General features: G+C 44.0%; 1 protein-coding gene across 1 annotated transcript; it reads left to right on the forward strand.

The window, feature by feature from the left end:
• The first annotated feature begins 497 nt into the window (after positions 1 to 497).
• Positions 498 to 13,982, forward strand: LOC8036979. Its single transcript, XM_002403868.4, has 3 exons — positions 498 to 676; positions 6,957 to 7,223; positions 11,212 to 13,982. The coding sequence occupies exons 1-3, from the start codon at positions 625 to 627 to the stop codon at positions 11,412 to 11,414; spliced, it is 522 nt and encodes a 173-aa protein (XP_002403912.3). The 5' UTR covers positions 498 to 624; the 3' UTR covers positions 11,415 to 13,982.
• Positions 13,983 to 16,342: the final 2,360 nt, after the last annotated feature.

A 16,342-nucleotide genomic window follows, 5' to 3' on the forward strand; every position in this document is an offset into this window, starting at 1 on the left:
ATTGTATCAAACCATTAAGCGAGATACAAATTTAGTATATATTTTTCATGAAGTAATATTGTTCTTCACACTTCTAATTTTTCTAATGCGTGACTATCTCAAACCAAGCAAAGAAAAAAAAGTTTCTTGAGGTTTTCAACGCACTGAAGAAGGACCTGCCATGTCTCGAAACGTTTCCGGCTTTTTCCCCGATCACCACACAAAACGTTTACGACCTCGGATATTTTCTCAATTTCAAACACTTGCCATGATTTGGGACGGACCCTCTCTTCAATCTAGGCACTGTAGGTCTGAATGACGAACACGGCGCCATCCGTCGGTTTGTAATTCATCTTCGGCGGCAGGTACTTTTTTATTAGATGCTTCTATATAAATCATTTTTGTGTTTTCTTTTTATCGTCACAGAAATGCTTGCACGAACGGAAGCAGAGGTACAAAGGGCGCGGAACCCCGGCCGATAAGAAAACATTTCGCAATACCTGACCTGAGTTTCATCCAGATAAACGAAATGCCCACGTGGTTTTGCGAGGCAAGTTATCTCGAGCAATAAGTGGCAGACGTAGAGGTAGTGGCCGGCACTAAAACGTCCAAGTTTCTAATGTTTTCCTAGCCTTAATCTCAAACATGAAGCCGAACGAGCTACTTATTTTTCAACTCCTCGCGGTCCTTTCTCTGGGTAAGTGCCCCTCTATTCTCTCTCGCGCCCGCCTGAAATCGCGATTTTCATTGCCCTCGGGAATATTCATCACAAGTGACAAACCCTGACGCTAGTGTTGAAACAAGCGTCCGTTTCGTTTTATGAGATTGGGCTAGCACGTTCGTATCGTTTATCTCCGGCAGCTGATAGACAGCGTTCGCGTGGCGGTTGCCATTTTCAATTCTGACGTCCCCTGGTTGGTTCCAAAAACAAAATTGCTTGGTTTCACGATCGAAACACTTGAGTGGTCAAAGAACTTCTAGTATTAGCATTACTTTGGTTCGAAACTATTTGTGTAAGAGCTTACCAACTACAGCTTAACAAACGTTGGGTGTGGTTTATTATGTGAATTTACATATATTTGCTTTTTTTACTTCTTAAATAAATCTTCGGCGCTCTCATTGGCTAGTGCTGCAACTTGATTGGCTCAGGAGTAAGAGGTTTAATATTCGCCTCGCCGTCTGTTTCTTAAAGCTTCTGGTATCTATTAGGAAGTGGAAGACAGCCACGTCCTAAAAAGCTTCCAATCGCACTTTGTTGAGTAAGCGCTCCCGCCCTGTGCTGACACCCTCAAGGCTAGTTCCGCAAAGGAGGTAGCTAAGAAATCGGGTTTATTCTTTTATCATGAGACTCCGTACACTAATGAAATGACTGCGAAAGTCAACATCACGGTGGTTCATGCTGTGACAGAATGAAGCTTCCAGTTCGGTGTTTACTATACACCATTCTAATATTTAGAGCCATCAGCCCAGCGTGCGATGTTCTCAGCCCAGCACGGGGATGCTGGTCTCTTCGGAAAGCGAGCAAATCACGTGCCATACGCATGAACACTGAAAGTGATACCGGCCAGGAAGGATTTTTTAGAACGGTCTGTACACCACGCAAATATTTAGAGTTCCATGTTTTTCGGAAAAATCAAAAAAAAAAAAAAAACATTTGCCCGTAAAACATCACTGAATTCATAATTATTCAAAAAGCCCGACATTTTAAGATGACGACAAACAAAAAAAGATGGTGTCTTACAACTAAAGTTTAGAAGAGCACAGGGTCAATAGTCCTGAACAGAGGCCGCTTCAATTTTCTTTGAAAATTTGGACTACCGAAAAAGCGGCTTTACCTTTAGGCTTGTCAATGTTCGATGAAAACCTCTGGTATAAAACAAAAGCCATGGTTGAGGTTTTCTGTTTGGACCATACCATACTTGAATCTTGAAGGAAGGAGGGGTAATATTTTAATTACCAGTGAAAGCGATCAACCCAAGAATTTCAATGGAAGGGGGGGGGGGGGGGAGGGGCAGATTCAGCTTCAATGTTCCCTAGTGACTACTTCCAGGAAGGTAGTCATTCCAAAGTGCCGACTGTAATTGAGGCAACACCTGATAGTGATATTTGTTGTGGGAAAGTTGGCATTGGCAATGGCAAGTGCGTCTATGCCAAATGTAGCAGCAGGGGTATTCGATACAGGTGAGTTCTGACAAATTCAAAGTATGTTCTTATCTGGACTTTATGTATTCTTTATTTATATGTTTATTTTCAATAGAGAAAACAATGCAAGTAGTGCTCAAGTTTTATGTAATTGGGATTCTAACCAAAAATATATTTCGATAAGCGCCGGATTCGCAACAAAAAATAAACTGCACAAAACGCTCTCAGTGTTTCACTGGAAATAAACTCTGAGAACAGGAAATCCTATACTCCATTAATTACCTTTTAAAATGTTTCCTTCAGCGGCCTCTTTATAAATTAGTGATGCGTTTCCCGTCGTAAAAATATACCATAGTAATTGTTAAAATCGAGACAATCAAAGTTTGTTCCGCACTATTTTTTGGCAGAAAAGATGATATACCGAAACCAGACGCAGAAAGAACGGCGGTAAACCCCTCTATTTTTGATGAACCTTGAATTTAAAATATGTGACAAGATTGCAGGTAAGTCTAGCTGCAAAAATAAATAACCTCCTCTTCAGAATAAATTGAAATCCTTTCATAAACGCTTTGCACAAATAACGACTCTAGGCCAAACGCAACTTCCAACACTCGTTTTTCTTTTAAACACACTGCTATGTCAGTTTGAGGCAATTATACAGTACTTTCACGCGTTTACTACGTCCACAGTGTTTGTACTGTGATGTGCAATGCCGATTTCAATGGACCTTTCCCGAGAAGCGTTCTCCGCGCGCGCGAGCGCCCGATGCCAAGCGGTGGAAGTCGGCCCGAAAAATCGAGGAAATTCGGAATGAGGCTGTAGATCGACGAGTAGAACACGTAATTGAGCATATATATAATTGTGTTACACAAAAAAAGAAAGTGGACGGAAAGAAAAAGACGACGTTTGGGTGGACGCTACGGATTTCCCTCTTTAAAGTCGCGTTGGGCACGCGACGTAGCTCAGAGAGCGAAGCAACTGGTAGCGTAGCTCTCAATATTGATTGGTAGCGCAGGTAGGTCACTTCCTCGATTTTTAGTTCGTGCAGCCACCGCCTGGTGCCGTCGGTATTTGGAAAAGGCCCATTAGTCTTTATCGTGTACTTTTCGGCAAGTATTTTTTGAAAATAATTTATCTTGCGGGAATAGTTACATCACTCACAATTTTGTGCTCTAACCCTATCTCTAGACCTTGTTATACACCTACACTGTTGTTGCATGTTGCATCGATGATATTATGCAACAATAATTTGGCAGTCTACGAAAATCAGCTTTCTAACCCAAATGCAGACAGCAGTTGACATTTATTGAAATAAACACGCTTGCATCAATAATTCCTTGTTGCTTTGACGGTAAATCCACGCGGGTTTCGTACTCTTTCGAGCTTTAGCAAGGCCCCGATGGCTTTTTTCGGCAAATTAGGAAAAAAAAATGTGATGCTTTTTTAGTCTAGATGTTGGTTAAACACGTGCACTGCTCTTGCCAGCTATAAGAATAAGACCGTAACGGAGGTAATCGAAGCACACGTTATTGAAAGATCTGGTGCAGGCTGTGTCAGCGTTGCCTTCATTGTACAAATAGATAAGCAGGTAGCATTCTCGAGAGCGGGGGCGAGGCCTGAGATTGGCTGAAAGTGCAATGATCGCAGCGTATATACTTCCCCCTTTCTTGATCATTAAAGAGTTGAAGTGAGCCTCCTGAGTCTCCTCTTTCGTCCTCGTCTCATACCATGTTTGTTTTTAACATCGAGGTTCATTTCTATTTTTAGTGTTTGATATGAGCCTAGCGCAACCTCCATGAAACTCGCATTTTTCAAGGCTCACGAGCACGTCATTCAGCTTTTTTTTATCATTCCTCTTTCCTTCGATACCCTTCCGTTCTTTATCGCTCGTTCACGAAGAGATCGAGCAATTCCCGAGAAAGAATGATGAAAGCACGAAGCAATGCCCTTCTTGTGAAATTTATTGCAGTTATGTATTTTTTTTTTTTTTTTTACTTTCCTTGCAGTTCCAGAGAATTAAACTGACATGATAATTGACAGTAGGGTTAATAAAAAGCAGCGTTGAGAGTATCGGCGCCTTTCCCACGTTTTTCCGATGCCACCACAATTAGCTTTCTTTTTTTTTTTTTCTTTTTTCCTAGGTTACCCGACATTTCATTTATTTTATTTGTTTTATTCAGAGGGACAAGGCTTACATGGCGTTTGCAGAAGAGGGCATTTTTGCCTGATAAGGTATCTCCACCCGTTGCGGATCCGCAATCGACCCTTCTCAAAGCTGCGCGCCATGTTGTAGCTCTTGTGCCACTTATGATAGTCCGCCATATCTGAGCACGTACTCTAATCATGTTTTCGAAAAGAAGGCTATGCCAGCGTTCAGCGTGAACTCGGCTCTGCTCTATCGAAAATAAGTGCCGCGTCAATGTTTGGTGGCGAAGACTCGGATCCAACCACACTTTTCGTTCGTAAGAAATAGCCACCGCCATTTTTTTACTTGGTAGGGTTCTTAAAAAGGTCAATTATTTCTTTAAAACAATGACAACACACTAATCGAGAAACCTAAACAAAAATGCAAAATATGCGAAATTAACTTAGCTAAAAGTTTTAAAATATATTTTTATAACTGTTGGAGCCAAACCTGGGAGAATAGTTAATAGTGATTAACGCCAAGAGTAAATTTGAAAATGTCCATTACAGCAGATATGTAAAAACAAATTGTGTGTCAAGTCCTTAGGAGTGTAGTGAAAACACTACAAACTTCAAGACGGTTTTGCCCAATTCAAATATTGAAATGGTTGTAAGCTTCTAGCATGAACGTCAGCACTTCTGTAATATACCTACCTATCCATGGCAATATAAATTTATAACCGATCTGGCATATTTTCTTGCATAGCATTAAAATGAAAGCATTGTCACCTCGTACGAGCATATATATATATATATATATCTATATATATATATATATATATATATATAGTACATAAACACATCACGTGCACAAAAATTAAGATGCGACATGTTATTGAAAATAATATTGTTAACAATTTTTTCTTTAATTTATCCACTGTAACCTAGACTGTCAAAAATAGTACGTTAATGCTAAAATAAGTTTAGCGCATTGTTCATACGCCACGCAAAGTAGTTCTTACAAGATTTGGTTGTTGGAGGAAGACGCGACGGATTTGGTATTTGAAGCGTGTACGTGCTTATAAAATAACATTATCTAATCTAAGCTACATTTACCTACAATATTAATTATCCACAAAACAGGTTAATTAATAACGCTTCACGAGAACCTGGTCTTTTCTTACAACGGTTCTCTACTTCAGGGTTCTCTAAGCCTTTTGTTTAAGAGCCGGGCCGAATCGGGGACCTGTCGCAGTCTCCAGAACCATAAAGTAGATCAATAAATGCATAAAAAATTAAACAAAGCATAAGAATACATAAGAAAATAATAAATAGATAGGTATAAACAACTGTCTTCATACAAAAAAAGTAGAGTAAAAATTTAAAAAAAAATATATGGATGAATAGATATTGTAAACACTTAACATTTATGAGATCTTAATTTTCGCGAATCGAGAGATTCGCAAAATTCAGGGGAACGCGAAATTTTCGGTCCTTATAAAGTTTCAATGCCGACGCCTGGAATTCGGCAAATTTAATGACTGCGATTACGCAGCCATTAAATGTGTGACCAATTCGCGAAATGTAGAGACTACGGAAATAACGGGTTTACAGTACGCAATATTTTTTTTAATGCAATATGATGCTAATTGTGGTATTTCAAAATATTTGTGACCGAAATATCCCACCAGGCATAAATCTAAGCAGAAATAAACTTTGGCGTAGTACCACGGGGGAGAAGAATACTAATGAGAAGGCTAGATATGATGATGACAATATGCATGAGTTGTAAAAACAATCATAGTTAAACGAACATGAAACCGGGAACTAGAGATGACAATGGTGATGATGACAATGTGCAACAAATATCACTCTAAGAAACCCTAGCTTCCACTTACCCACGAAACACTGAAAGAGCCAATCTGTGCGATCTACGAAATCAGCTGAGCGAATGATGATGCGGAACATCTGTTTAGACCTCAAAATCAAGTCTGCACTGTGGCATTACGCAATGCAACATGGGGTTTTGCATTGCGTAATGCCGCAGTGCAGAACTCATTTTTAAGTCGAAAAAAAAAAATGTTCCGCGTCATCGTTCGCTCTGCTAATTTCGTAGATCGTAGAGATCGGCTCTTTGAGTGTTTTGTGGGTAAGAGAAGCGCAGGCGTTTCTTAGAGTGTATACTATGACGAGAGAACACGCCCGTCTTGGGGCCCAAAACTCGTGAAACATGAAGTTGGGGCCGAAGTTGAGGGAGCGCACCGATTGGACAATCACGACGATGACTTGGCGCTTTTCTCGCCAACATCCAATCGGCGCGCTCCGCGAACTTTCGGCTCCAACTTTGTGTTTCACGAGTTTAGGGCCCTTGATGTAGATTTTCTTTCATTCTTTCTTATGTGTTCACGGACGCTTTTGAAGCACGTCGCGGCACAGGCGGGCGTCACTTGGATAACCGGAGTCATACGTGGGCCGGAAGGAGCGCCTTTTCGGGCCGGATATGGCCCGGACCGGGTTTTCGAGACCCCTGGTCTAGGTGAAGACGAGTGTTATACCACGCAGTGCTGTCGGAGCCACGGATGGAAGAGAGAGGAAAGCCGCTCTCATTGGCTCAAGGAAGCTGTAGCGTTGACACTATTCTAGGTTTCTAGCTATGGTAAAACGACGTGCGGTGTATAGACGGTTCTTTGTTCACGTTGGTCTTGTTGCAGCTCAGGCCGTGCGGCAGAAGTTCCCCATCCAGTGCTTCCAGTGCAGCTGGGACGCGGAGGTGGAGATGGACGAGGAGCGACGCGACCATCTCGAAAAGCAGATGAAGAAGATCGAGGACCCCGAAGGCCTGCAGGGACCTCTGAAGCCTCCCTTCTTGGGCATCAACAACTTCGCGGAAATGCCGTCAAGGGACCAGCTGGCGCTGCAGTGTAAAAACTGCACCAAGGTGGACGGCACCTGCGCTCGATGGACCTACTACACCAACGGTGAGGGCTGAAGGGTCGTCTTCTGGGAATGTCGTGGCGGTGGATCTTTAAAAGAACACTGACGCGGTATTTATGCGCGCCGAAATCTTTATTTGACATGACCTTTGAGAGCCCAACTACCCTGAACGCAATTTATAGATCGAAATTTGTTTTCTTTCCGCCAGAACACCGCCCATAGAATATTGGCTGGTTTGATGCGCGCTCGCTTTCTTTTTCTTGGTCACGTGCCGTTCACACTAGCGCACCAAATATATTCAAAGTAGTGGGTTATCTAAGACACGCGTTTAATATTAAAACAAAAATGTGTATGAACCTAAATTTTGTGACTTCCAACAAACTGCAAGTATGTTGATTGAAAACAAAAATGTTGCACAAATCACCGGAAGTACAATTACTACATCATTCTCAACATGGCGACATACTGCGGGCTGGGTGACGCTATGGGCGCGGATGACGGAAGAACATTGCGACGAAAATGGGACCGCTACTTCGGAACTGTCGTTCGCGGTACCGCCCAATCGATCTTCAAGGACAGACCAGCAAAACAATTACACGACAAAAGAAGCACGCAAAGTCGTCGTTGTCGTCATATGATTCACACGCCGGAATATCGTAGTAGGGTCATTCCATGTCAAACGTCCCAGACGTTGCGCTCGACCTCTTCCGATTTCTAAAAAAAAATTCATGGCCTTTTGCCGCAATGTCCGTAGCCATACCCTGAAATATTGTTGCCGAAAAAAGTTTTGATGACGTCAGCGCGGTTTCAACTTTTCAAAACAGCGTGGAACTAGGCATCACTCGATAATTTATGAAAAATTAGCTTTTTAGTGAGACACCCAACGATATTTGTTTCAGGACCGACATAGTAACCTTGAAGTGATGGCGTGGGTGTTTTATTGCTTCTCCGCATTGCGGCAGAAATGTCACTTGTGCGTGAACCGCACGGTGGTACTGACGCTACGACTCAAGTCACACATGATACACGGTACATTGTTCTAGCCAATTAGGGTCTTTGTAATCTAGGATCGGGAAAAAAAGAGATTGAAGTAGTTTGGATATCGTGTGAACTCCAGACCTGTTTAGTTTTCGGCACCCCTATGTACTGTCCAAGTTTTCATAGACACGTAGTCTTTGTAGCATATACATAAGGAGCAATCAATATTGTTGCGTTAGGCTCATCGCATTGGAGCAGGCTACGGCCCGTCATGAATGGACTGATGAACCCTCGTCTATCTATGACCACACACTTCCGCCAAGCCCACTTTAATTAAACACGTCGAGACAAATAATCAACGGTTTCAGGAGAAGTGTGGGGGCACTGGGATCGAATATCACGCAACCATCATAAATCTGCTCAGCCAATCATCTACCTGAGCCGCGTCCCTGCTTGTTCTGAAATGGACAGCCATCGTACAGGTCTGCGGTTGAGTAGTCACAGCAACGTGGAGCACGTTGCAGACCTCAGGTTAACTCGCATTACGCACTAGATAAGTTATCGCTACATACCGTTGAACCACGCCACCAAATCACAGAGGAAGATTGCCCTCTCCCTTTTTAGACGTTCACGAAGACCGATTTGTTTTCCCTCACTCAAAGAGACAGTGAAAGAAGAGGAAAAATACAAAGAGCTCTGTACGAGTGCAATTGTTTATAAGAATTACAACGTACTTCCCTGATGAACTACGTCAAAAGAAAGAAAATACTTCTCAACGCCACCGCTTTGCGCTAGGGTGAGATCCCCGCCACATAAACGTAGTGGTAAATGTTTCTCTTCTCTTTACCAAAAGACTAAGTCCGTCTCCAAATCTGGAAAACAAATATCTTCAATAGTTACTTGAAAAGCAGTTCAGTATTGTTTTCGAGATTTATTCTGAACGCCGTATTATTCAGGGGATGTTGGTGCATTCATGTTATCAGTCAAGACACTGGAAGGTTCTACGAAGGCGTCATACGTTTTTAGGACAGAATGTTGTGAGATAGGCCATCACTCAGTCCAACGGCTCAAATATGCTATTTAAATTTCTCGTGCCACGGTTCTCATAAAAGACTGAGCCCATTCTCGTAGCTCACAGTAAATAAAATAAAACGCAATGTTTAGACATTCGATCAACAACAGCATGCAACTGAGTACTGCTTACCGTTATTATTATCAGGTGGTTCCAGCAAGTGGAATGACGCGAAATGAAGCGCGCAGTTCTTGGCAGAAATATTGAACAAATTCAATGATTGCGCCATCTATTTTCGCCCTGAATCTCTGGATTGAATCGATGCAAGTAATGAGCACACCTCTCCCTTTAGCCACTCTAGTCCGGGTCTAAGCGGGCAAGCATTAGATCCAAATTATTTTGCCCCAATACTGTATTTGTCCGCACCTGTAAAAACATTTTTGGTGTTGCGTTAGTGTGAGCGAGCGTCCAGGCTTACCGTCTTTCCGGGGGGGGGGGGGGGGGGGCGATGGAAGCACTACCTAGTATCCTTCTACTGAGCTCATGAAAATTGATAAATGCAGAATGTCTGGCTCACGCTCTTGCGTACATTGCTTTCAGAGCCGACCTTTGTCACTTATAGAACAGTAATGGCCCGTTCACACTCTTGCGACCAAGTAAGACCGAGAGAGACCAGACCGGTTTTTAAGGCTTTTGCGGTGCGTTAGGACCAGCTCCGCTGCAGCGCATCCGGTACTAAGTCGCCACAAGAGGCTTAAAAACCGGTCTGGTCTCTCTCGGTCTTACTCAGTCGCAAGAGTGTGAACGGGCCTTAATGACAGAGTCACTGGAACAACTGTTCGTCCTAGGTAACATAAGAATGTTACCTAGGACTAACACAAGCAATAAGTCACTGTTTCTCCTCCAGCCCTTTCGTTGCAGTCGCCTTTGTCGCTATGGGCACAAGTAGAGCAATTAAATAAGCTACGTTTAAGAGTATCGACACTTAGCCACCTTGGGGCTTAAAATTATGGTCTCCAGTTATCTGAAACTTCACCTGAAATCACAGGAAACGCTTTTCCGTCCTCGGCAAGTGTGTAAAGAGTTCAAGACAGAGCAAAGCAATTTCACATAATATTTCTAACACCGAATCTAATGCTGAGAATGTCGCACTTTTGAATCATGACGATCGGCAGTTGCGTCTGCTCTACGCAAGCACAAAGATGCCAGCTCCCACAACAGTATCTAGGAACAAAGTGCCCTCTACTCTAAGCGTAGCTCATTTAGTGGCTCTAGACACAAGGACACAACCGAAGGAATATTCCTCGCTTTACTTCGGTGGCCACAGCAGCCGCCAACATGAAATCAAGGAAGCCACAAGATACGAGCAGATATCGCGAAAGTCCTGCTTCGGCAAGTTCAGGGTTTTCCCGTTAAATACCGTCTGTTTTGCTAAAGTCGGAAATACTCGGCGTCCACACTTATGCGCGACTTCAGGAAGGGTGGCGTAGTTTGCAGTATGTTCCGGCCTCGCACGGCTGCGCCATTACGTGGTGTTACCTCGCATCTCAATCGCGGGCGCTCTGCAACAGAGCATACATCAAACGACGCTACGCGCTCTCATAAGTTCATTGGACAGCACTGCTTGATCTACGCTGACCTTGCCAGTGACAAAAATGTTAATGTAAAATACATGTTGTTGTTGTTGTTTTTTTTATTATGGGCTTCATATTTTCTGACCCCAACATTGTGTTGTTGTTTTCTGACCTGTAGCAGAAAACTCGATCATTTTAAAGTTTTAACCTAACTGCCCTTAATGTCCTCTATGCCCACTGAGAGCTTAAAAAACGAAGGACGTGGCAAGTCGCGAGCGTCTTATTAACGCTCCGTAGCAAATAAGATTGCGTCATTATTTCATAAGAACGCTCAAGAGCAACTGCCGCAGCAAAATCCGTGTACTATATATTCCACGTCCAGCGTTTTTAAAGGTGTCAGCAACCATAGCCTCGCCCAGCAGGTATATTCTACGACGTTGAATCGTTGTTACGACGTCTGTCTTGCAGAGCAACCCCGAAACGTGACGTGGCTGTGCGTGAACTCCGTGGAAGTGGGCTGCTTTGTGGAGAAGCTTCCCAACCAACTCAGGAAAGAAGTCTGTCTGTGCAAGGACCAGGACTATTGCAACGGAGCTGGAACACTTCTGCCGCCCGCGCAGCTTCTTCTGGCGATGTTTCTACTGCTGGGACTTGTTGCGGCAGCACGTTGACACGTCCCATGGGGCCATTTTACGACAACGCATCGATTCTACCAAATTGAACACCCTAACAAACGTACCCGTAGCACGACAGTAGTCACTGACAAAATGAAAACGGCAGGGATGTCCTTCGAGTGTTCGGCCTCCAGCGTGAGCTTTCAGCCTTCAATAACGCTTCAGCACTTTGGGAGACAAGAGCGTTCAAGAGTAGCCAAAACACTGCGGAAGACAGCGAGCGCACGCTGAAGGACGGGCGTTCACAAAGAGACGAACTGCTTTTTTTTTTTTTACAGCGAAGATGTTTATGGCTAGGGTTTCGTGGATTTTTCGTGTGCCTGAGCAAACACTTTACGCTTGTTCCGCCGCACGCGCCGTACGCGCACGCCTTCCCCGTATAAAACGTTCGAACTAAATACCCAAAATAAAGCGTTGACGGACGCGCGTGCAAGATACCATTTCTTTAAGGATTTTACTTTAGAACAGTTACTGCTGCATACGCCGACACGTGCAGCACGTCGAACATTATTCCCTGCATTACCCTAGATGTTTCGGTAGTTTATCAATAAGTCTATTGAGTAGATTATTTATCAAAAGGCACCATTTTCAAGATCAGTAGACTCTCGGGTAGATAATTAAGGTTTCTCGAAGATTGCCTCTGTGCGACCCGCGTCGGCCATGTCTAAGATCGCACCGCCATATCTTTGTCGTCGTTCCAAGCGCTTGCGCGCTTAATTTCCTCTCCTTCCGCTCTCCCGGCGTGGCGGTCCCGTTGCGCGTGTCTACTTTCCGCCGGGTGGTAGTCCCGTCGCGCGTGTCTAGTTCCCTCCGGCTTTTCTGGGCGGGTCTGTGTCGTGTGCTAAACAGCTTCGCTGGTCATCCAGCTTCACAAAGTGGAATGGCTCATAATTTTGTGTTTCCATTTTCTCAGTGACTATAGGTGGACCTTGTGTCTTTTACGAACGCCTGATAGTCCATGGAGTAACTGAAATACAAACGATGCGCAACGGTACAAAACAACGCCGCTGATTCTCGAACCGATGCAAGTGGTTGATATCTTTTCACTCGAGCTATGGTACCTAAAAAGCGTCTGCGACTGGTGTGTTTAGTGCGTCAAAATGATTGTTCCTCGATTTTCGCCTGGTGATGCAATTCCAGTGTCATGCTGTCGCCAAACCCGACCCTGGTGATGTCCCAGTACCGGTGGCAGGCGTTGCAGACGCCTCTTAGCTGCAGGTCGCTCTTTAGCTTGAACGACCGCGACTGTCCACGGAAGTTTCGGCAGCCAAGAGTTCGGACGCCGCGACGACAGGGATACTTGCGTTTGTTCGTGCTTTTTTACTGGAACTAAATTTTTACGGTTAAACACCGGTATCGCAACATCTGACAGCGTGACTTCCGGTCTTTTGCGTCGTCATTTGTTCCTACTTCGCGGAACCAGTTTCGGAACACGGGCGGAATGGGACGCTAAACACACCAGGATGAAAAGCGTTTCAGGCACCGCAGTTGAACGTAGCGTTGCAATCAGAAACACATCAGGTCAAAATAATGGCAGGCTTTTCATACAAGTGGCGCTTTGAAACGTTGTTGTTTGCTATATGCGGCAAGCAAATCAACGACGCACGCGTCTGTCCAACCAATGAGATGCATTAGAAAAGTCCGTTTTTTTTTCTGTTTTTTTTTTTTTTTTGTAACTTGGGTGTGTTTCCTTAGAACCGGGGACCCAACGGATTGATATATGAAAGCGATACGAAGGAAAAACAAATAGATTGCTTTTCTCTTCGAACTTTCTTGACTGAAATCGATCCTCCTTTGAGATTTGGATCCGTGTATATTAAACGGTGGGAGAGGGAGTCTACGGGGGAGTCACTACCGCATACGCTTGAAGTGCCAGTCCTGCAAGGAGCAAATTATGTTACGTTGAGGAAATGCGCGAAGCAACAAAAAAAATATGCTGCAAACAAGTCAAATGATTTTCAAGAAAGAGAGGAAACTTAAACCGCTGTAATTATAAAATCTGTTTAAAACAATAATGCAGATAATTTAGGGGATGTTATACATATTAAAGCCCTAATTTTAAAGTATTTTGACAGTATTGCGTAGTGTGTGTGCGAAACCTTGATCATATAGGTAGTTCTCTCAATTTCGAAACAATCTATTGATTCGTTAACTGGGGTGCAGTTGCTTCGTTAAAAAAAATGCCTAGCCTTTAAGAAATTTACATATGTCATTCACCTTTATTAAGGTACAAGTGATAGTAATGTGAACTATTTATATTCATCCTATTCATAATTGCAGGAAACAAGTGTTTAATAGCTTGACATTCTACAGACGTATTGTGATAATTTCTTTTAAAATAAGTTTATTTTATAGTTGGGCAGTCGCTCACCACAGAAGCTTTACAAGGATTACTTGTGTACAATTCAGTGACCAGTGACCCACAATCCGTATCAACAAGAAAAGTAATTTAAAGCAAACAATTTAAAACGTCAACTATATTTTTTTAGAAGTTTGTGGCTCGTTTGATGTGACGGCCTTTCAATGAGTGATGCGATTTAAATAAAGTTATTTTATATATGTTTACGTTTATGTTAATTATTCCTTTTGTACACGTTGCTACGTTGAAACACGATGCCTTCAAACATCATTACCAAACGGCCGTGCTGCAGTATTAAAAAAAATATATATTTGACACGTCATATTGCCGTGACACTGCCTTGTGATGGTCACTCTTAAGGCACTAACAATAAGGCCTACGAACCCTCGCACGCAGTCTAGTTTACGGATAGTACTCAAACACTGTGTTTTCAGCCTGTACGGCGCGCAAGTTCGCCTGCCTCTTCCACGGGGGCTGCGAAGAAAGAGTAGTGGGCAGACCTCGAGGCATCTAGCATTGAGGTCTACCCACTATCCTTCCAATCAAAGCCAATCAGAACTCGGCGTCATTCTGACGTCACCGTAACCCCTGCGCAAGAAGCAGATGACTTGCTTTCCGAATATCAATCTAAAACAAAAACTAAGAGTGTACTTTCCACCAAAGCACTTGCGAGAAGCAGTCAAAGTTGGGCGTATGACAACGCTAAAAATACTTTTCGGCCAGAAGTCTCCAAACCCTGGCCCACGGGTCAAATCCGGTCCGCGAAGGTCTTTTGACCGGCCCGTAGCTGGCCGTGGGCTCCACGGACCGGCAGTGGCTTACCGGGGCAAAACTAAGCGCCTCTAAAGGCCGACCCACATAGGGCGTATTCGCGACGAATTTACGCGAGTTTCAGGGTGCGTAATCACGGTATTTTGCGGGCTCTTCTCTCACAAAAGGGAAGAGGGGAATGGCGCCAAACCACACAAGACGCTTTTCGTCGGCGTCTCCTCGGCGTTTGGTGCAGTGGGGCCCGACTCGCGCCTTTCATGAAACGAGGCAAAATGTAAATTGGCTGCTACATTATTGCCTTCCGCAAGGGAACTGAAAACAGTGAATGTTAACCCATTCACTACCAAAGCCGGCGAATTGCCGGATGTGCTGTCAGGGGCCATATGGGCATCTTGCGTTGCCCAGAAGGCGCTGCGAAGAATGACTTGTTAGGACTTGTCTTGAGTAGAACAAACTTCAGCGACTCAAACTTCCACACATATAGAAGCGTGCCTGCTCTGGCGCGGAACACGATAAGGAGGAAAATATAAAAAAAAAGAAAACGAAAAATGCCAACGCCGTTGAAACACAGGCCGAAGCTAGGACGATAAGAGTGTAAACCAAGAAGCGCCATGTCACGCGTCCCAAAGAAACATAAAGGGGAAGAAAAAAAAATCGTCGGGACGCCAGATGTTCTAACGTCACCAGTTAGAGGTACGAGACGCGTACCCTAGCGGTGATGGCATGAATACGGAACTTTCGATTGTCTTGCGGCGTTGAATGTAGCCGATTTCCGACGTTCAAATGCTTTTCTTTTTTTTTTTTTTTTTTTTTTTCTATTACACAGAAGGAAAACAATCACGGCGAAGGCGCCAAAATAGTGGGTGCTTCAACCAGGTGAGCTTGTACTATACCCAAAATGAGGGCGCCACAGTTTCTTCAAAGCTTCAGCGCAGGAGGTCCATCACCAAAGCCGGCGATTTGCCGGTCTGCATGAATGTTTGTTTTAAAGAGCCATTCATCGATGGCGCGCTATGTAGACTTGGGGTATTGTAGTTAGATACATTTCCAACAGATGGCGAGGGTCGTTCCGTCCGCTGTGTTTGTTTGAGCTTGTACTTTTGTGTGTCGTCTTTCCCGCTCGATCGCTGCCTGCTTGGAGAAGATGGCAGCGTCCAGTATGTGGTGTGGCCTTTCTGACGATGAAATCATAGATATTCTCTTCGGCAGCGATGATAACGGGACGTCTGGTCAAGATAGTGAGTTTCTGGAACCTTCTGTCGACGACGGGCGCGATTCCTACAGCACTTCTGGGTCCGAATCACGACAAGAATGCGCTGGTTGTGCGACGTTTAAGCAACCGAGGGTGGAGTGCTTCGAGGTCTTTTATCCGAGGAAGAATCTGTGAGGGCCTATTGATTTAAAGACTTCTACGGACCACTTAAACATATAAATAAACATGTTTTGTGCACCGAGCTTTACTGTAAAAGTTTATTATACAAGCAAAACAGTTACGCCTAGTGTGGCCGTTTTAGGGGGGAAATGTGCGCCACGGACGGCACGGCAGTGCGCAATGCAAGCGGGAGCAAATAGGTTAACCAGCAACGAAAGCCTAATTCGCTAGCGCTCGTCTCAAACATGTGCCTTGCAATGGGCAAGTTGCGAACAAGTCCTGGCAGGAAAACGGCCGCGACCCCTCGCCAAGCCCATACTTTTATCATTTTTTTCTTCATATCACCCGCCACACAGACGGACTTTTCTTCTCTCTCAATCGTTCATCACTCGGTTGAAAGAGATATAACGATTTTGTACAATT

The sequence above is a fragment of the Ixodes scapularis genome, unplaced genomic scaffold, assembly GCF_016920785.2.
Source record: "Ixodes scapularis isolate PalLabHiFi unplaced genomic scaffold, ASM1692078v2 PGA_scaffold7__128_contigs__length_106722199, whole genome shotgun sequence".
Taxonomy (NCBI): Eukaryota; Metazoa; Arthropoda; class Arachnida; order Ixodida; family Ixodidae; genus Ixodes; species Ixodes scapularis.

Coding starts and splice junctions, on each gene's coding strand:
- LOC8036979 (XM_002403868.4), top strand. CDS start 625: ATGAAGCCGAACGAGCTACTTATTTTTCAACTCCTCGCGGTCCTTTCT. Junction 677..6,956: donor CCTCGCGGTCCTTTCTCTGG/GTAAGTGCCCCT, acceptor GTCTTGTTGCAG/CTCAGGCCGTGCGGCAGAAG. Junction 7,224..11,211: donor ATGGACCTACTACACCAACG/GTGAGGGCTGAA, acceptor TCTGTCTTGCAG/AGCAACCCCGAAACGTGACG.